Raw genomic sequence first — 22,308 nt, forward strand, 5'->3', positions numbered from 1 at the left:
TTTAAAATACTTTAATTTAACCAAACCATCACTGTACTCACCAAAAGACAGGTCTGGATGTGTCACCAACATAAATGGGGAGATCTGGCCTCCTTTCTGATAAGACCTTCAGGGTCGGGTAACTAGAAAAAATGAAGGAAAGTTTAGGTGCATGAAAACCCAGCTAATTCAACAAGCAATGATAGAGAAAAGAAACATCCCTACGTTTTGCACGAAAACAGACAAGAACGCCATAATGAAACTTAACTCCTAACACCTGTGCTGTTTTCATGTAAACGTATAGCTACTTTAAACATACTTTCATTCGTTTTGCACTGAGGAGAGGCTTAAATAAATAAATAAATAAAGTAAAAAAATAATGCACATTAGCGTATTAGGGTCAACCTACAGATTAAAAAAAAACAAAAAAACAAAGAGATATGTTATTTCTTTTGGCAATAAGAATGTACATTTTTGGGGGAAAGAACCCACAATTATTGAGATTATAAAGTTAAATATTTACAAGAAAACAAAGAATTTCAAAGTTTAACCCTTAAAGCCTATTACTTCATATTGGATACACAATTTTGTCAGACCTCTGTCTAATTAACATGACCAATAATTTCCTTAGAAACCTCCTGAATACAATCAGATAATTGATAAAAATGTCCTCCAGTGGATTATCATTTGCCAAAAGAATAAATAGAATAGAATAGCCTAATGTCTAATGTATATAAAGTGTATAAAATGTGATAAAAAAAATTGTGAGATTTTATTGCAATTTGTATTTTTTTGAAATATAAGAGAGAAAACTCAAAATTTCTAAGTTCAAAAAGTCTTTAATTTTGACATAAGAAATTCAACAATTTCAAGGTTGTAAAATCATCAGTTCACATCAGTATAAAGTCAAGATTAAACAAACAAAAAAACCCTGAAAACAGACTTTAAAATCTCAACAATTGTAATTTTTGGTTTGCATACATTTACAACATTTAGAGTTTAAAAAAATGTTTTTTTCTCATACATTATTGATTTTTTAAACCTGACAATTACTTTAAAAAGTTTTTTGAAAATTAATAGATCCTATTTTTTTTCAGAGTGGCCCTAACACACTCATAATAATGGATAGTTTTAGCGTAGATATTTTGTCAAGAACAAGGGCATGTAGGCCTATTTCAATGGTATTCTGTCAGTGAAAACTGTTAAAATTGACGTGTACTTTTCCAGTTGGGTCCTGGGGGGACCCAACTTTGCTCTGATATGCATCATCAGCTGTGATGCCTTCTATAGAGAGGTGTGTGCATTTCCAAATCATGTCCAATCAATCTAATTTACCACAGATTGACTCCAATTAAGGTGTAGAAACATCTCAGCAAAGAGAAATGGGAGGAACCTGAACTCAATTTCAAGTGTGTTTGTAAAGGGTTTGGATACTTATGTAAATGTGATATATCAGTTTTCTATTTTTAACTGAGTCGCAAAATTTTCTGAATTTCTGTTTTCAATTGTCATGACGAGGTACTGAGTGTAGATTAATGAGAATAAAAAGATTGTTTTTTCAACTGTACTCTGTATATTGGAAACGATTTTTGACTTCCTGTAAGAAAAGTCATTTAGAGGCCTTTTTGCATTTGGAAGTCAAATGAATATTTGAATATGAATTTCCAAGCATTTGCATCTCTTGTTCTACCTTGACTCTGCAGGAAGAAAAACTGGAAAAGTAACTCCCCAGGCCTTTTGAGCATTAGCTTGTCTCATGCTGCATGGTTGCTGATGTCAAGTTGTGCTGGTTATATTTATACACTGACTCTGAAACTGTCGTCCATCGTCTGTTACTTTTTATCATATTCAAATTTTATTTGCTTGCTTCTGTCCAAGGCATTTTCAGCCCAAATTCCAAAAAAAGTTGTGGCACTGTGTAAAATGTGAAACAAGCAGAATGCATGATTCACAAATCTCATAACATGAACAACATATCAGGTGTTGAAACTGAGACTTTTTCATGAAAATAAATCAGCTCAGTTTGAATTTGATGGCAGCAACACATCTAAAAACAGTAGGGACAAGGCAACAAAAGGCCGGAAAAAGTTTGTGGTACTGATGAAAGACAGCTGGAAGAGAATTTTGCAACTAATTAGGTTGATTGGCAACAGGTCAGTAACATGACTGGATATAAAAGCAGCAGTTTAGAGAGGCAGAGTCTCTCAGATGTAAAGATGTTGAAAAACTCTGTTGTGGAACAATATATTTCAGAAAAATATCCCATCATCTACAGCTCATATGATGAGGCTAAGATTCAGAGAATCTGGAGAAATCTCCCCAAACAAGGGACAAGGCCAAAAGTCTGTACTGGATGCTTGTGATCTCCTGGCCCTCAGGCAGCACTGCATTAAAAACAGGCATGATTCTGTACTGGAAATCCCTGCATGGCTCAGGAACACTTCCAGGAATCACTGTTTGTCAACACAACTGGCCATGCCATCCACAAATGCAAGTTAAAGCTGTGTCAAGCAAAGAAGAAGCCATATGTGAACATAATAGAAAACTGTTCTGTGGTCAGATGATTTAAAATTTGAAATTGTTTTTGGAAACCACAGATGCCGTGTCCTCTGGATTGAACAGTAGAGGGACGATCCAGCTTGTTATCAGCGCACAGTTCAAAAGCCTGCATCTATGATGGTATAGCGTTGCATTAGTGACTATGACGGCTTAGCCTCCAGCTTACACATCCGGAATGACCTTATCAACGCTGAGAAGTATATAGAGGTTTTAGAACAACGTAATCTCCCATACAGACAACGTCTCTTTCAGGTAATGCATTGCATATTCAACAAGACAATGCTAAACCACATATTGCATCCATCACAACAGCATGGCTTCACAGTAGAGGAGTCCATGTGTTGAACTGTCCTGCCTGCAGTCCAGACCTTTCACCAATAGAAAACATTTGGAGAAACATGAAAGGAAAAATACGGCAATGAAGAGCCGGGACTGTTGAGCAGCTAGAACCATACATCTGACAAGAATGGGACAACATTCCTCTCCCAAAACTCCAGCAACTGGTCTCCTCACTTCCTAGACATTTATAGACTGTTGTTAAAAGGAGAGGGTATGCTACACAATGGTAAACACAGCCCTGTCCATACTTTTTTGACATGTGTTGCCATCAGGTTCAAAATGAGCTCATGTTTTTTCACAAAATGGTAAAAGTTCAGTGCATTCTCTTTTATTTACATTTTGCTCAGCGCCCCAACTTTTTAGAAATTGGGGTTGTACACTGCACATATAAGGTATGTCAGTATTTTCATCAGCATAATTTATATCATGTTAATAGTGCATTAATATGGGTTTATAGGCAGACTGAAGTGGGCCACCTAAACAATAATAAAGCTCCCATATATTTTACCTGAGGTGGTCTGAGTGCATGTGGCTGATGTAGACGAGGTCTGCTGCACACAGTCTGTCCATGCAGTCAGCTGGAGGCTCATGCAGAAGCCACCAACCTCGGGCGAAAGCAGGACCCTTCAGCCACGGGTCGAACATGAAGCGCTTCTCGCCAAGCTTCAGCTCCATGCAGGCGTGGGTCATGTATGTCACCTAGGCATCATCATAAAAATGCATGTAAAAACAGCCAAAATAGGACAGCTGTACTCAGCACACTGGTGGACAAAGGACAACAAAACATACACAGAGAGCATATTTCACCCTCTGTTCTGTAAAAGATATGTGCGATTCATGTGGTGATAAAAGTAGACGATGTGGGGGGCAGGATCCGCACCTTCACTTCTCCTTCCTGGAGCTCCTGACACACTCGAGGGTCTGCAAGCCAGGGATCCACCGGGGTCAATTCAACCAGCTGAAGCCCTCCATCCTCCATAAGCTCCACCTCTGTGAGTGACACAACAAATACATTTCTAATGATGAAATATGTCTGCAAATGCATCTAAAAGATAAGCACAACTCTCGTTTTTTATAAGCTTTACTTAAAAAAAAAAAAAGATTTAATTGTGAATGATTGCTGATTGATGTCATCATGTATTTTTCTCTGGAGTTGAGGTTGATGAGGAGTGAGCCATCTGACAGCAGCAGAAACTTCGCAGCAGCAGTGGAGAGTACTATTTCATCATGAAATTAACTTCTAGGAATTTTGGTGGGGAGGAAATTGATGTCGATGTTGATGATTGTTAATATTCATTTTAAGCAGAGCTCCTTGTCTGCTACTGTCTCAGCCAGTTATTGTTGTGTTCTTGAGTTGTTTTGGACAAATGCAAATGTTGTAAAGCCAAAGAGGCAAAGCTAGATAAGCAACTTTTGTGTTTAACAAGGAGAAATGATCACATCTATCAGAGGAATGTGTGGACTACCTGTAGCTACTGAAACAGACAAGAAGTATCTATAAATAACCTACAAACCAGATGATTAGTGACAAGATTGATTGTTTCCACATAGTTGTTTTTGTTGCCTGTTATGGGGCTTTTACTGTTGCAAAACGATTTGTATTTTAAAAAGATCTGCAAAATGCATACTAATGCATGCAAAGGTCCACAAATGCACACCAGAAACTGCAATAGGAAGACTAATTTGCAGGGCGTTCTAAAACTGTCTGTACACTTTCTAATAGTATCACTCACAGTTAACTGTGGAATATCCAGCAGGGATTAAATTTCAGGAACCATTTTATTGCAAAGGTGGCATCCATCACAGTACCATCCATTTGCAAATGGTGACTGCAAGGCTAGAGCGCAAGTCAGAGCTCTAATCATCTACCGAGGAAAATAATAAGTTAAAAAACACTGAAATGGTTAAGAAAAAAGAAAGAAAACAGCCATTAAGACATTAAAATTTTTTGTTTCCTAATTTCTCTGATGTTATCATCTCCTTTGACTGTTTTTGTTTTCACTTTTGAATGGATATCCAGTTCTGTGAAGCCGTCTCTGTTGAATAAATCAACCCTAACAACAGGATCTTTACCTTTTGACTATTTGCACAGCCATCTGGTTGTTTTATCTGTTGTGGGTTTAATTGAAACAATCTGCAAACATTTGCCATGAACACATCCTTGTTGTCATCCCTCTGTGTGAACACATGCAGGTTAAGGGAGTTGGTATCTCGAATAAATGGTTTGTGCGCTCTCCTTTGGCTGTTCAAATATTACTGTATATCATCTTCACAAAGTCATTAACGTTTGCTTTTGTGCCATGATTCAGCTTATCAACAGTGTAATAAGTTAGATGCAGGTAGGCTTGCCAACAACTCTGTTTGAATTTAGATGGTTTGTTACCAGCAAAGTGAGGTCTAACGTAAAGAAAAATCCATTCATAAAACCCAAAGATGATTAAACCCTCAGACCACTCTTCGATGAAAACATATGTACACGTGCATTTAATTGTACCATTAATCATCTAGGGTCCAAGTGTAAAGTATATAACTTCTACATTTTGTGTTAAAAATACACCTGGTGACTACCCTCTACAGGTTGAAATCATATACTGCAAATTAACCGTCTGGAAAATTTTCTACCGGCTTATCTGGTCCTCTCTGATGCCACTTTTTTCCCCAACCATGAACTTCCACTCCACTCGCACTCCACCAAAGCTCCTCCATTGCCTATCATACACCATATGTGAACACAATCCAGAAACACAGACAACAAACAAAGTTAATTTAAAATTAGATTTACAGATCACTGTTTTCATTCACATTTTACACAATGCCCCAACTTTTTTGGAATTATATGCACCTAACTTAGCACAAAGAAAGCATCACTAATCAACAACAGAAACAAACAATAGAGGCATGGGTTGTTACATGTGGTAGATTGGTTGATAATAAAATGACATTTGTCCCAATTCATCAGCCTGATGGTTTGGCAGTCGAGCTCATCATGAATAGAGTCATAAATGGAGGTATGTAAATGAACTCATTGAACTTGGTCACCCCCCCCACCCCACCCTTTCTCTTTTGTTTGATAAGTTTGCATGCAGGTGAGGCAGTGTAACAGCTGACTGTTACATGATAAATGTCCAGGAGTAGTTCGCTGGACTCCATTCTTCTATGTTTTTTTTTCTTTCTTTTAACTTGTCATGTGAATGGGCAACTAGTAGAAAAAGGATTATCTCTTTCAAAGTCAGAGAATGTGTACAGGAAACATGAGTCATAAGAGGGGCTGTGCTCTTAAGAGGCCTGTCACCATTTAAAGGGCCTATAACAAGTATTCACCCCCTTGGGTGTTTTATAAATCATTCATGATCAATTTAATTTGACTTTTCTGCCAAAAAAAAAAACAAAAAAAAAAACTCTTTGGTCAAAAATGAAACAACGGAATAACAAGTTTCTCCTGTTTTTCAGTCTGGTTTCAACCAGGAAATGATCTGAAAGTACACTGACCAAGCAGTTTTTAAAGTGAAATGAGACATTCAGGATCAGTCGTGGACTTATTTCACTAGGCCTGTAGTACCAGAGATCAGGGCAAAAAAAACAGCTGTGGCTGCTTGAGGTGCTTAGGTGTCGGCCTTATACAGTTACAGTTAACTTGAGCCTCTCCCAAACTGTTGGGGTCTTCAGGTACCAGGTTTAAATCGCTGCTTTTGTAAAGATTTGATGCAGACTTTACAGCAGACAGTGAAGCACATGCATAGCACATTGTCTCACTCCCTTTTTCCTCTCCTGTGAGCACGCCCGATCATTCAGGTTTATGACCTTGATTGGGGTTAAGTGTGCCAAAGGAGAGTCCTTACAGAGAAGCGACACTGAACTCACCAAGCTCATCCTGTAGGAAGCTGTCAGGAGGGTTCACGTACTTCATCAATGACACATTCAGCTTCCAGTTGTGTTTGGTGCATTTGACAGTCCTGTTGGAGCAGATGACAGACATTTCACTTATGGTCCGTGTGTTAAACAGATCAGACCAGCAGCCTTGTGATGAGTGGATAAAACAGCTGCACCCGGATTAGTACTCATAAGTTACACTTACTGGATGATGTGGGGTCTTTGCACATATTTTATAAAATATTTATCGAGCTTTCAGGGCTGTTGGGTGGTTGAAATTGATCAGAGACTCTAAGATGAAATAATTAAATAATACTCTGATTAACATAGGTAGATATTCTGTCTGCATTTTGCTTTATTTCTGGGCTCTTCATTCTCATCTAATCATCTGCTGTTGTTTGAAGAGAAGTTCCTGTGGGTAAAAATGACATACGGTAAAAATTAGGCACTTTTCTTGTATTGCGCTGGCAATATAACAGGCTTTTAAGGGATCAAAATAATCAAGGTATGCTTGTAAGACAAGGTAGGTTTATGTACAGGGCACAACAGAGCAATTCAAAGGGCTTTATAGTGTTTAAAACAGAACAGAAAGGGTATTTAAAGACAGCAGAAAGACACTAAAAATGCAGTGGAATAAAATAAATGTTGGACTGTTAATTCTGATCAATCTCTGATTTTCTGTCATTAATTTCCTTTTTCTTGTCACGATTTAAAATTCTACTGCTAGCATTTAAAATGGTCTCTTTTATTTTGGGCTTTTGTCCCAAACTAAGGGGCATCGACTCCCTGTTAGGACATAGACCTGCTTTATTTTGAAAGACAAGTTTATGATGTAAATTCAATGACGGAAAAGGGAGCTTGTCATGGATTTGAAAGGGAAATAAGGAAACAGCAATAAAGAAGGGGTGGGTGAGTGCTACGTGGGGTCAAAGTATCCAACACTGTGTCGCAGGATCAGGTGCTCTTCAGGAAATGGACGAAGATATCGCATTCAAAGAAGGGGGAAACAGGGACTTGCCTTTTGTTTGTTAATAGAAGTCCACAGTGTAGGAGGCAGTCAGAACTGAAAGTCCGAGGCACTCTGATATACTGTAACTAAAATCCTTTATTCAAACAGGGATGTCAACGCGTTCTGACTTCAGATAGTCTTCATCAGGACATAATGAGCAGATGAGACACATGTGCTTAAATAAAAAAGGGTCATCATATGACAAAATCCCGTGACAAAAGCGTCACCACAACATATAAAAACATGCAAAGATACTGCATAAAGCTCTTATTGGAATAGTGGTATAAATAGTTCATAATGACATATCACATAAGGGCTTTGCAAGTTTAAATGAGGAAAAGTCCCCACAAAATGGATTCACTGCAAAATATGTCAAAATTACACCCAACATGGACTCAGTAAAATTTTACTGAGTCCATGTTGGGTGTAATTTTGACACATTTTTGTTATATCAAACTTTCTTTTTATATTTTTTAAATTAAAAAAATGCAGTCTGAAGCTTTAGCAAAACCTCTCTGAAATTCTGTGCTTAACATTCAAGCACACACTACATAAGGCAAATTATTACCATTAAGTTCAACTTTGTCTTCTGCTAACAGAAAAAACCCACAACACTTAAAACTAAGTGGTAGTCTTAGTATAACTAAAGATGCACGACATTTTCAAATTACTCATGATAAACTTAAGCTGCCATCTCTCAAGATTTTGAGAACAGAATTTAATTTACAGCATTCTAAAAATATATATACTTCTCTTTGTATTTTGGAAAGAAAAGGTGCAAAACTTGGATGCTCTAGCTTAGCACCCTTTAAATGCCAATTTTGAAGTATAACACACATGAAACTTTGCACATCATTAACATTTAGTGGTTCGGGCTTTGTAGTTTGTTTGTAGAAGTCTTTTAAATGTTCGTAGTTTCTGTCTTCTGTCGTACCGGATGATCTACTGCCAAAGTCACAAGCTACTCCGTTAGCCATACCTAGCGTATGGTGCGTGCTGTAAACCTGACTCAGCTGCTGTAACTTCAGCTACTGGAAATCACACTTAAGCCTTCATAAAACAAAGACCTCAGCAATTCTCGGTACCCTTCGACATATGAGCAGTTGCTTTGCTTCCCAAGTGGACTGCACTCATGTTTTTAGTTCATGAATTGAAAATTGAACAGTACAGCTTACTGTTCAACAAGGAAACGAATGCTGTCATTTTAATGCGTTTGAACACAATAGTGGAGTTCATCGTTCACCAAAAATATGAGTGCAGTCATGGAACCCACTTATTTGAACTCGTTTAAGCACAACACTGATTACATTATCCGCTTCTCCAAAACCCAGCACCATTTTTATTATCTCACTGGACTACTCTGAGCAGCTGCTCATTCCTGTCTTTCCCTATATTGAGCTTTCTTTTACACAAAGATGTTAAGGATGCACGATATCACTTTATTGAGGCCAAATATCCTGATCAAAGTCCTCCTCAGTAACCAATGGATAAGGGGAAAAGAATGGCCCTTATGCCCTTTTCAAACACTGAACAACTGTCTTTTATTCATCTGCAAGTTTTCTTTCTTTCTTTTTTTTTTTTTACTTAGTTTCAGTTATTCTATATTTAACTGCTTTATTGAGGCATGAAGGTCGATATCTTCAGATAATATTGCCCACCTGCCCTGTCAAAGGGTTCATTCAGCCTAGCATATGGAGGAGGAAGAGTTTTACTGCTTAATGCCACGCTTGTCTTGCTGTATAACCTGGAGTAAATAACTATCTGGTTGATCATCTACCGAGGCCTGAACTTCTAAATCAATACACCATGTGATTACATGATTATGACAGTAAAACTTTAACAAATGCGTGCAAGGGCACAGCCGCTTGGTTTTCTGGCTGATGCAGACAACCCATGGAGAAAACCTTTGTTCTAATCAAAACAAACAAATCTAGTTTAAAAAGGGTGTAGAGTTATGGATCCATCTGTCCTGCCAGAGATCTTTGTACATCACAGCTGGATCAGTTCCCTCTTAATTCTGACACTATGAAATGGCAAACTAAAAAATTATATTATGCAATGATCATCAGGTTGTTGGAAAAAATAAATAAAAAATGGATTTAACTTGCAAACACAGTATTTGTGCATTTAAAAAAGTATATGAGAAATAAGTTGGGTTCGTTAATCAGCTCATAAAAAAAAAAATCATATGATCTTTATTTATATATCATCCACCAGTAATGTGTCACTACTTTTAGGACTTGAAAGAAAGCTCTTTTTCCTCTTTCAGAGCATAAAACTTTGGAAACTGACAGTGTTTCTTTATGCAGAAGTAACTTCCTGCACCCCATCTGGAGTTTTCTGCGGCAGCATATCATCTACAAACAACCAGTACATCAAAGTCTGCTGATATGCGACTGCAGAAGACTTAAAATATAAACTACAACTTGAAGTTTTTCAGGTTAAGGTGAGGCCAGAAGATGCCAGAAGGCACAAATGCATAGCTACAGAATCTGCTATGAAGCATTCCCTTCTCTTAAGATCAATACTAGTTTGTCTCCGATACAAAAACATGATTAATGTAATGAGAAGCAGGCCAGTTCTTCACAGTTAAATGTGTTACCATTAGGCTGTTACCATTAGGCTGTTATCATTACAGGTATGGTGCACAGCCTTGATGTATTTTTAGCGTTTGGTCTGCAGTCAAAGCTTACCTTCCATCCAAGTCTTCAATGTCTTTGATGAATAACCCTGCTTGGTGTTTGCACTGGTTCTTGCATGCTTTAAAGCCATCGTTGCTCTTGTATATGATGTAACATTTCCCGTCTTCTGGGCTTTTCTTGAAGTTGATTCCGTCTTTGAGCGTGCTGACCGCTTCAGCATCCAGTGAGAGCAATGTCTTCGCAGTTTGAGAAGTCATTTTACCTAAAGATGGAAGATTGGTTTAACTTTTTATCACAGAAAAAGGCAGTTTGATTTAGTCTCTACCACAAAACAGACTTGACTGTGACCTCTGAAGAAGAAAAGTCTGGTTTAGGGTCTGCTGTGGGGGTGTGGGCGTTATTTAAGTATGCAGGTCAACTGGTCAGGCGACAAGGCAAGTAAAACAAAGCACAAGTTTCTGTACTATGGAACAGGAATCTGTAATGTGACACAAAAAGCAATGACAGCGAGGGGCCTCTGAATTCAGACATGAATAATAGGAGGAACAAAAACAGGTCCGGAGGCATCATTTGAATAAAGAGCTAAGGACTGGCAACACCTGAATGTCTATATGGTCCAGTTCTTCCAGTTATCCTGCTTCACAGCTACAGCACAACTAGACTGGAAACTTTAAAATGACATTAAACAACTTTCATGAAATGTTAATGTTCAAGTACAGAGTATTGGATTCGCTTCACTCTTAAACTAAGGTTGAATGAGTTCCTGTTTGGATACAGAACTGTTTTTTTTTTTTTTTTTTTATCGATCCACAATTAGTGAAATAGGGATCACTTGAGTGCAGTGAATGTGTCTCAAGTGATTGTAGTGCAGAGACACCTGTGTCTGGAAGGTCCAGTCACTGGTTCATCAGCATTCCTGGCTACCATTGCACCATGAAGACAAAAGAACACTCAAAGCCACTCAGAGAAAAGGTTAAGTTCAGATAAATCCATCATCAAGAAACGGAAGGAATACAGCACATGTGTAAATCTGCCTTGATCAGGCCGTCCTCACAAACTGAGTGACCGTGCCAGAAGGAGACTAGTGAGAGAGGCCACCAAGACACCTATGACTACTCTGAAGGACGTTCAAGCTTATGCTGCTGAGATGGGAGAGACTCTGCAGACAATAACTGTTTCTCAGGTTCCTCACCAGTCAAAGCTTTATGGGAGAGTGGCAAGAGAGAGACATTTTTGAGGAAAACTCAGATTTGATCTGAGTTCGCCTAAAGGCACGTGGGAGACTCCATGATCAAGTGGAAGAAAGTTCCTTGGTCAGCTAAGACCAAAATGGTGCTTTCTGGCCATTAGACAAGATGATATGTTTGCACTGCACATCATGACAAATACACCGTCCCAACTGTGAAGCACGGTGGTGGCAGCATCATGCTGTGGGGATACTTCTTAGCAGATGGCTCTGGAAGGCCTCTAAAGATAGAGGGTAAAACTAATGTGGCAAAACATGAGAAAGTGAAGGAGGGGAATAATTATGTAGTCACTTATTTTTCATAAAATATTTGTTTAACTTAAATTATTGTATTGTTTGTTTTTTTTGTCTCTTAAAGAGCATTGATCTCAACACCACCTCAGAAAGAGCCTCCATCTGCTTTCTAACCACACATTATCATAATGACATCTGTTTATTGAGTACATTTTGAGGATCTGATGGGAAATAATCATCATCCAGTGCTGACATTGTAATAAAATATGTAGTGGCTGTTTCAGTGATTTGAAGGGCCCAGGCAAAGATTAAAAGAAGGCTCTTCTCCATTTTTGCAAAGAGAAACCAAAGCTAACGAACATTTTAAGGGAATTCTTTTTTCTCCTCAATTACATTCTCAAAAACCCACCGGTATTACTCATTTCCTCTCGGATGAGTAACAGTAGAACTAAAGTCACCATGATGGCTGCAATGCCATCCTTTGTCACATTTAAATACAGGGCAAACTTTTCTCTCCATGCACTGCTTGCATACACCCACAAAGCTAACTGATTTTATCCTTTCGCATAATTGTTAAACTTTTATTGCCATAAAAGCATAATATTGACTAGACAGTTTCAGGCTTCAGTAGATGATTTACTGGAGACTCTGACTCATATGTGAAAGAAGGATTCAAATATGCAGCAATTAAACTTTTCTTCCTTGATATTGTCACTTATTAACTCACCAGAACCCTCTGATGTGCCATCTGGTCAGTATCATCCCTGAATATAGATATGTAACCCCAATTCCAAAAAAGTTAGGGTGCTGTGTAAGATATCAATAGAAAGAGAATGCAATCTTCCAAATGTGGGTTCTCATAAACCCACATTTTATTCACAATAAAACACAGACTACATATCAGATGTTGAAAATTAGACAGTTTGCCATTTCATGAAAAATATCATCTCATTTTGAATTGGATGGCAGCAAAACTTCTAAAAATAAACTAGAGACAGGGCATCAAAAGTGGTACTAGTAAAAAACAGCTAGAGGGGCATTATGCAACTGATCAGGTTAACTGGCAACAGCTCAGTAACATGACTGGGTATAAAAGGAGCATTTTAGTCTCAGAATCAAAGATGTGAAGAGCTTCATCAATCTGCAAAATGACAGGACCTTAAGTAACCCATAAAAGTGTTTTGACTTGTCATATGTCGCTCTGGATGCCATCTTGAACAGTTTTTGTGCAGACATTCTCACACAAAACAGCTCGGCCATTGTGCTGCAAAAGAACTCAAAGAAAACATATTTTCCAGATATTTCTGAGGCTGTAAAAAATGTGTACATAATGATTAGTGGGTAAAGTTTAATTTCTAGTAGTTAAATGTTGCATTTTTGATGAATAAATAATGGAAAATTATTAAAAATATACATGTTGCCTTGAGGCAACACCGCACCATTATGGAATACTGCCAACACTGTACTGTGATGGAGTGCACAATGATACCATTACATTTTGGTATTGTGCATTTCAATATAAATCTGTGATTACTGAATTAAAAACAAGGACAAGGACAGTGAGATTGATCACGATGAGAATGAGGAAAGTGAAAAGTGATGTGGACCAGGATGAGGACAGTGAGGGTAAATGTACAGCAATGAATATTACCAGAATACAGTAAGATAGATATTAAAAATAATTATTTTCAAGTTAAAGTTCAAATAACATGAATTGCAACCTGTTGCAGCTACTTTGCAGTTCCAATATGCTTTAAAAAACTTTTTGTTCAAATTTTAAATCATGTTTTTCTTGTTCATTCCATTCCATAATGGTGCAGGGTTGCCTTGAGGTAACGTGACCCAAAAAGGACCCTTCAAAATAAATTTTCATTTTTTTTTTCTTAGATTATGTTTATTTAGTCTATTGTATGACAAAAAAACACCACAAATATTTTTTTTTCCACCTGGCATCATATTGTGCACCATAGAGGGTTAAAACAGGCATGATTCTGTACTAGCATGGGCTCAGGAATTACTGTCTGTAAACACAGTTCATCATGCAGTCCAAAAAAATTCAAGTTAAAGCTGTGTCATGTAAAGAAGAATCCATATATGGACCCAGTCCAGAGATTCTGCCTTCTTCTTTGAGGCAAAGCTCATTTGTAATGGACTGAGGCAAAATGGAAAACTGTTCTGTGGTTACATTAATCAAAAATTGAAACTACAGAGGCCTTGTCCTACAGACTAAAGAGGAGAGAGACTATTCAGCTTGTTATCAGCACACAGTTCAAAATCTCTGATGGTATAAAGTCGCATTAGTGCCTATGGAGTGGGCAGCACACATCTGGAAAGACTCTATCAATGCTGAAGAGGTTTTAGAGCAACATATGCTCCCATCCAGACGCCTCTCTCTGGAAAGCCCTTGCCCTTCTTCACTAAGACAATGCTAAACCACATATTGCATCCATCACAACCACATGGCTTCACAGAGGTAGAGTAGATTGAGAGTGTCCAGACCTTTCACCGACAGGAAAGATTTTGAGCATCACAACACGGAAAATCTTGTAAGAAGACAAAGGACTTTTGAGCAGCTAGAATCCTACATCAGACATAATGGGACAACATTCCTCTTCTAAAACACCAGCTCACTTTCAAGACATTTACAGAAAGAAGAGGAGATGCTACACAATGATAAAAAAATCTAATCAGACATGAACTAATATTTAGCATGAAATGACAATGTTGCATTTTATTTGTATTAACATTTTATGTGGCGCCCCAATTTTTGGGGGGAATGGAGTTGAACATAGATCTTGCCTGATATGAAATGATTAGGAATAGCATTTTCAGAACTTGAGATAAAATGCCTTGCGATGTTATGAACACATTTAAAAAGGCTCTTATTTAAATCAAGGAAATCATTTCGGGGCAGGGAGAGGCCCCTGCCTTTCTAAAACTCTGTGTCTCATGGCTGTGACACGTAAGTTATATCGCACTGCAAGAAGCTTTAATTAAATATTTAAAGTCTACCAGGAAATTGAGGGTGTTTCTGTGAGTTTAGCATGAGTCAAGTATCTGAAAATATAAACACAGAAGAGAAACTTAACCACACAGATTAAATCAGCTCTAAAATATAAAGAACTGAAAACATGGTCACTAAAAGCATCAAGAATAGAAATAACTACAGGACACGGTGTTACACTAAAAGAGAGAAGATGCAAAAAGAGGAACATTCAAGAGAGCTAAAGCAGATTGTACAGTCAAGCTGAGGAAAAATTCATGAAGAAGAATGTTTTTTTCCTCTTTTCATATGTGGCAGATTGGTAAGAAGCTTTCAGAAAATAAGACTTCAGGAAGATTTTTAAAGGGGTAGCTAAATATTAGACGCACAGTATATAAATATCACCTCTGCTGCTCTTTAAAACCTCCTCCTCATAAGGTCTATTTACTAAACAGTAAACCATCATTTTCATTTCATGGATGAATATCACACAATGAGGGTTTAACCTCTGCAGAGCATCTATGAGTGTGTAACCACCCCACATGTTTCACGTTATTCTATTTGTAGACAGAACCACTGATGCACTGTCCTGGACTCCTCTATTTAGCCTCGGATGATTTTATAAATGGGACCTTTGTGAAATTAAACCAAATGCAGAGTTTCAGATGAGGTGCATCTACCCTGGCGTTTCAGAAATGACTGGATGATGCCTGTCTCTAATCAGCCACAACTTCCTTCAAGCCTATGCTGCTTTGTAGATGTCATTATTATCCATGATGTCATAACCATTCAATTTAGACTTAGCACGAGCTGCTTCAACGTGAAACAATGATATATGATCATGTAGGAGACGTTTAAGACCTTGTTTTGCGAAAAGCATGCTGTATGTACTACATTACCCACAATCCTAGTGTCACAGAAGTGTGTCTAATTATCTAATGAATGAAACTAATGCGTTCTGTCTGTCAGTCTGCAAGAGAACTAGGGTATTGCAATTAGACCTGCTGCAATTTTCAAATCTCAGAAGGTGCAATGTTTCTTTAACCCTTCGAAGTCCACTGGCTAGTTTGCCATTTTGTTAATTTTCTTTTGACAAAATAAAACACTCAGAAAAATGTATACCATGCTCATGTTTGGTATAATCTTTTTCAGCACTACCTCAACTTTATAAAATGAAAACTATACTTTTCTAAGTTTAATTTACTATACCAGATATAGGGCCTCCAAAAATAATTCTGAAAAAATACCGGTGCCAGTCCTGTACAGCATGGTCCACTGTCCCCTTTGTGTAACATAAATTTCTATATCAGATTAAAATGATCATATTTCCTGTTTTACTTGGCCTATTGACATCAAACAAAAACTGACAGAAAGCTTAAAGATCATGTTTTCCACACGAAGTGATTGCAATGCAAAATGTGGCTTTATTATCATGCTACATGTGACAAAATAGTGCATGATGAAATCACGCTGGCGGGATTGCGGACCCCTAAGAGCTACCCTGAAAGTTACAGTTTATTTTTTAATTTTTTGCAGAGATATTACGCATTACATATCTGTACTGTATTTCTGTGTTTTTCATTGCACAAAGCTTGGTTTTAAAATACTACTCATTGTTAATTTTAGGAGTTGTACTGCGTGAAGTTTCACTGTAGAAGAAAATGAGAGACAGAGACAGATTGTTGGAAGAAAAAATCAAATAATTACTTATAAATACATGAGTTAACAGGGCAATTTTTAGCAGTATCTCTCCTTTAGTGCAGCAGAATTGTCCTTTTGTTAGGGCTTTTTATGTGACCACAGCCACTGTGAGTTCCTTTTTCAAAGTGTCAAATGCAGTGTTAAACGGCCACTTAAATGTGAGTCACACGGTCTGAAGTACAAAAGTGTGAATCAACTGAGACAGTTCATATCTGGCCTCATGGTGCTCAGTACCTCCAGGTACACTTACAGTATCTAGTCATAATCACACAAACAAAAGCACATCAGTTATGCTACTGTCCACTGACATGAGTTTAAGCTATTTTCAATCAAAGTTTTACTCTCCTATTGTCAAAAAATATATATAGTATTTAGATCATAGAAATAAAAAATGTATCGTAGCGCATGCCTCCAACACAGCTCTAGGAAGAGATCTGTGACTTGCAACAACCCTGTCTCTGAGCTCTGCAGGCAGTTTTTTTGACCTCATGGCTTGGCTTTTGGTCTGATATGCACTGTCAACTGTGAAGCCTTCTATAGAGAGGTGTGTGCCTTTCCAAATCATGTCCAATCAATCTAATTTACCACAGGTGGACTCCAATCAAGGTGTAGAAACACCTCAGCAGAATGAAGAGAAATGGGAGGAACCTGAGATAAAGTTCAAGTATTTTTTACAAAGTTTCTGAATACTTAGGGTCAATGCGATATTTTAATCTATTAAACTGAAATCTAAATGTAGCCTGGACCATGGCCACCTTGGCCACTCCCAGGGGTGAAGCGGAGCAGGTGCCGGATTCTTTTGGTTACCTTGACACTGTGAACATACTTCCACATGCTCCTCCAAGGCATTGTCCATTTCAGGCCACCACACAAATGACCTGGCCAGGCTTTTCATATGGGAAACTCCAGGGTGGCCCACATGTAGCTCTTCCATGATCTGCTCTTTGAGTTGGGACAACCACCCTAGATCCCCAAAGGATACAGCCATCATGGATGCTCAGCTCTTGCTGGCACTTTGCAAAGACCTTGAGCTCCTCCTGTTCAACTGCATCAAGAATCTCCATAACTGTGCAAAAACTGTGTCTCTCTCTGTCCATACTTTTATTTCTTTGCAGTTACGGGAGAGTATTTCTTTGCAGTTACGGGAGAGTTAGCCAGCCTGTATAGAAAAAACACATTTCTGGGGGGAAATCAGTGTAAGCTGGAAACTCTGGGAGGGAGAGGTGGCTGAAAGAATCTGCATTTGTATTGTCACTTCCTGCTTTGTACATAATACTGTACTGGTATACTGAGAGAGTTAATGTCCAGCGTTGCACTCTTGCTGAGGCCATGGGTGAAATTCCTTTTGACTTACCAAACATTCACTCACCATTCGCAGTTTGTGGTCTGTAAAAATAGTAAAAGGGCGACCATACAGGTACAGGTGGAAATGCTTTTAAGCAAAAACTACAGCAAGCCCCTCCTTCTCTAGCTGTGAGTACCCCTTTTCTGCTGCTATGAGAGTGCGTGGCAAATACCCTGTGGGCTTTTCCACTCCATCCTCCTTGTGATGTGAGAGTACCGCCCCTACTCCATAGGGCAATGCACCGCAGGAAAAAACAATGGCCTTGTGGGGATCAAAATGCACCAGCAGTGGTGCTGAATGTTGCAGTCTTTTCACCTTTTTGAAAGCTGTCTCTTGAGCGTGCTGCCAGTGCCATTAACTTTCTTTGTGCAGGAGCTGATACAGTGGAGACAGGACAGTAGAGAGGTCTGGTAAAAACTCCCCGTAGTAGTTCAAAAAGCCGAAGAATGATCTGAGCTCTGCAACATTCTTTGGACTTGGTGCCTTTATTGCTCTGACTTTTCCCTCTATTGCTGAAACTCCCTGAGCTGAAATCTTGTGACCCAAGACACTCAAAGCTTGAAAAAACACATCTGCTAAGTTGCACATCAACTTGTACATCTTTGCACCGCACACCGAGGAGAACTGACGTTTTTTTTTTTTTTTTTGCCTCCTCAATGATTTCTTGCGGAGAAAAAGTGTTCATGTCATTCCACATACTCTATCCAGTCTCCGTCCGTTTTGCCACAATCCATGTAGCCATGGTGCTAACTCTGCGCTAACTTCTTCTTCATGACTTAATCTACAAAGTGGCATCTTTTTTGCAGTCCTTGTCGCCAGTTGTTCAAAACTTTGCTTAATAATGCATGCACACTTGGTCACGATTCAAGGAACTTTAGTGAGAAACTTGGTGCAATTTACAGCAGCAATGACAACACAACATTCTGAAGGAGCATCAACATAAAAGAACTTCAGTTTCTCCCTGAAGGTCAGTGGCGGCTGATCAATAAGGGGCGCTAGGCCACTGCCCCCATCACTCTCTCCACCAAGAGAGGACAGGATGAATATAGATAAACTCTACCGTGCACTGTATAAATATGATTTATTAAGAGATTAAAATGTGTAATCTGCAATATCAGTGGAACACAAACGTCCTACGAGTTTGCTTTTACTCCCTGTTCAATCATTTCCTCCCTGGGTCGCTTGGCTCAAGCGCCCACAGCCTTCTATAGAATGTACTGTATATAAACTGTTTGCAACAGACAATTTTAGTTACTTCGACATTTATCACCATGCAATGTTTAATACTTCAACCTTTGCAAAAGGCTATTTTTTCTATATTTATAGTTGCAACTTTTCGATTTTGTTAATTTGACAAACATTGTTTTGCAACAGGCATTGTTGTTGCAGTGACCTTCAATGTGTGCAACACAATGTTTTTTTTTTAACTTTGACATCTATAGGTTTAAAGTGGTAAAAATGGGCAGAAGGCATAGATAACTGGGATTGTAAAAGTAGCAGAAATGGGTTAAAAAGCGCCAACATGTGTTTAAAGTGGCAACGATTGATAAATAGTGGCAAAAATGTGCATAAAATGAAAAAGGGTTTCAAAGTGGAAGAAATGCATGGAAAAGGTGGTTAAATGGGGTTAAAAAAGTGATAAAAAAGGGTTTAAAGTTGCAACAATGAGTGGAACGGGAGGTAAAATGTTACCTTACAAGTAGCAGAAATGGGTTAAAAGTGGCAAAAACTTGTCCAAAGTGTAAAAACTGGATTAGCAGAGGCAAAACATAAGCAAAGAGCTGCTAAAATGTGTTAAAGATGGAGAATTGTGCAGGGAGAGAGGTGTAAAGGGGTTACAAATGGAAGAATTGTTTTCAAGTGGCAAAAGTGGGCAAAAAATAGTGAAATGTGGTTAAAATTAGCAAAAAAAAAAAAAAAAAAAGGACAAAGGGAGTAATGAAAAGGGGTTAATAGTGGCAGTGGTCAACTGAGGCAACAATAGATGGAAAGAGGGAAAAACAGGCAGGTAAAATTATATTTTAAAAGTAGCAGAAACGGGTTAAAGTGGCAAAAATTGATTAACAGAGGCAAAAAATTGAAGGAAAGTCATTAAAATGGGTGAAAGTGGCAAAAGCAGGCAGAGAGATGGCTAAAAGAGGTTATAAAGGCTCTCTGGACTATTCCCTTCTTTTTGCAAAGCCACTTCACATCTTTTATTTAATTTTACTTTTTTTTTGCACACTTTAATAGACTGAATTTGAAAAAGAAGGCTGTTAATCTGTATAAGTTTGCTTTGTATTAGTAAATTATTTGGCTTTGCATTTCAGCTGTTGCTATCACCATCTCCCTACAGAAATCTGGTTATCAGTAATAATAAATACTAACAACACCTATGCACCCAGTGCCACCAGTTTAGTTTCAGTTTCTATTCTTACAAATATGTGTTTTTTTAAATACATCTTTTGATTCTACTAGTGACCAAAATGCAAAGTAAAAACAGTTTAATACTTTCTTCTTGATGAGGTTCTTAAAGGGTTAAAAAAAAATCCAATTTCTTTGTGTAACAAACTCTTTCCATTCTTGAAGCTGCAACACAAGCCTTCAGTAAAAGTGGTGGTAATAGTGACTGTACACCTTTATTTTATGAGAAAAAAACATTTATTTATTTATCTGTTCTGACATGCAGGTAAAAACATAGTTATTGTTATTTTTTATAAATATTTTTTCAGCTAGTTATTATTTTCATTATTGTTTGTATTTTTTAACACTTAATTTTTATTCTTATTATTTAATCATTACTATTTTATTTTCCTCTTTATCATTATTATCATGTAATGTCACTGCGTTTATATATTATTTGGTCTCAACTGCTCATCTAAAATCAACATCACACATATGTTACTGTAATGTGTCATTGTCTTGCACTAATAGAATAAAAAAATATAAGATGGAAAGTAACTCCATGGAAAATAAATAGTCACAAGAGTGACTGTTTTTTTTTCTAGTATTTTAAAAAAAAAATTTTTATTTTATTTTATTTCATCATTCTTACCTAACTGCCTTTGTTTCCTGCAGGGATGGAAAATACCACCTATGCATCCCTGTCAACTTGTGTGCTTTTTTTACTTCACCTAGGGACCACCTAGGGGTATATATGTGGTTATATATATATATATACACACATTTTAGTTTATGAAAAAAAATAGCATTATGCCATTTGCTGCTCATGGTACTAAAACTGTCAGATGACCGTTAAATCACGATAAATATAAGACGGTAAAGGAAGGTAGACGTTTAAGTTAGCATTAATAAAAAATCAGAGTACGGTTTAAACGTTTGAAGCTCTTTAAGCTCCATTAAGTTTCACGTTGAGCAGACGTGAGTGTAATGATTACTCATGCCAAAGAAAGACGCCGATAAGGAGCTTAAAAGAAATAAAACCGTAGATTTTCTCCGTTATGTGACCAAAACCATTCAATGAGATATAAATATATCAATTTTACAATCCTAATGAAGCTAAAGCCACCAGAGCCCCTGTTAACATCTCATTTAGTATGTATGAAAGCAGACTCACCTCTCAGCTCTTCAGCCACTTGCGTTGAACTGTCGCAGACTTCAACGATGGAAAGTCACATAAAGACTATTGCTGTTTCTGCGCGCCTCCGTGTCACTCATGACAAATAACGAACGTGCAACGACGACCTGAGAGCTGAGGTTAATGGCAGAGGAATAGAGGATGAGATTTGATCTTATGTGAATGATGCAGAGCTACTGGTATAACTGGTTAGGCGCTGTTAGAGCATGTTTTATTTGGACTGCGAGCGTGCGCGTGTGCAACGTCACAGAGCATCAAGCAGGTTACAGAAATAAAAACGAGTTATTCAGCTTTACAAAACCGTAAGTCCAAAAAAGCTAGGACAGGAGCACGTTTGCAACTTTATTGCATCACTCGTTTTGCTATCTCAGCGTCTGAGGACACAAATCTGAATAAATTGATAAACATTTAAGAGTGAGAATGTAATTCCAAAAAAAGGGGCACTGTGTAAATGTAAATAAAACTGAGTGCTGTGATCAAATCTCATAAATCTTTATTTTATTCACAATAGAACATAAACAAGGCTGTTCACAAGTGAGGGATAAAGGGGAAAGCTTTCTTGAGCCCAGGCAAACGAGGAGCCCATGGAGGTCAGCCAAATCCTGGTCCACTGTAAAGGTATGCTGTGAAAACCCTTATTTACCTTGACAATAACAAAGCAGAAGAAATATTTATTTATTTATTTATTATATATACAACAATCTTTACGGGGTAAATCTCTTCACTTAAAAATGGGTTAAAAGTGGCTTTAATTGGCAGAAAAGGTGATGTACTGGGATTTAGCAGAAATGGGGTAAAAATTGATAAATGGCTAAAAAATAGTC

At 37.8% G+C, this 22,308-nt stretch overlaps 1 protein-coding gene across 1 annotated transcript in view; it reads right to left on the bottom strand.

The window, feature by feature from the left end:
* The window catches only part of cmah (cytidine monophospho-N-acetylneuraminic acid hydroxylase), a 37,861-nt gene extending 16,253 nt beyond the window's left edge, over positions 1–21,608 (bottom strand). Inside the window, exons 1-6 of the mRNA XM_041780292.1 lie at positions 21,464–21,608; positions 10,450–10,660; positions 6,739–6,830; positions 3,758–3,867; positions 3,386–3,576; positions 42–122 (exon numbers count right to left, since the gene is read on the bottom strand). Coding sequence (XP_041636226.1) covers positions 42–122; positions 3,386–3,576; positions 3,758–3,867; positions 6,739–6,830; positions 10,450–10,655 — 680 coding nt within the window. The 5' untranslated portion in view covers positions 10,656–10,660; positions 21,464–21,608. The remainder of the gene's footprint in view (positions 1–41; positions 123–3,385; positions 3,577–3,757; positions 3,868–6,738; positions 6,831–10,449; positions 10,661–21,463) is intronic.
* Between the last annotated feature and the right edge of the window lie 700 nt (positions 21,609–22,308).

Source organism: Cheilinus undulatus, linkage group 23, assembly GCF_018320785.1.
Source record: "Cheilinus undulatus linkage group 23, ASM1832078v1, whole genome shotgun sequence".
Lineage (NCBI taxonomy): Eukaryota > Metazoa > Chordata > Actinopteri > Labriformes > Labridae > Cheilinus > Cheilinus undulatus.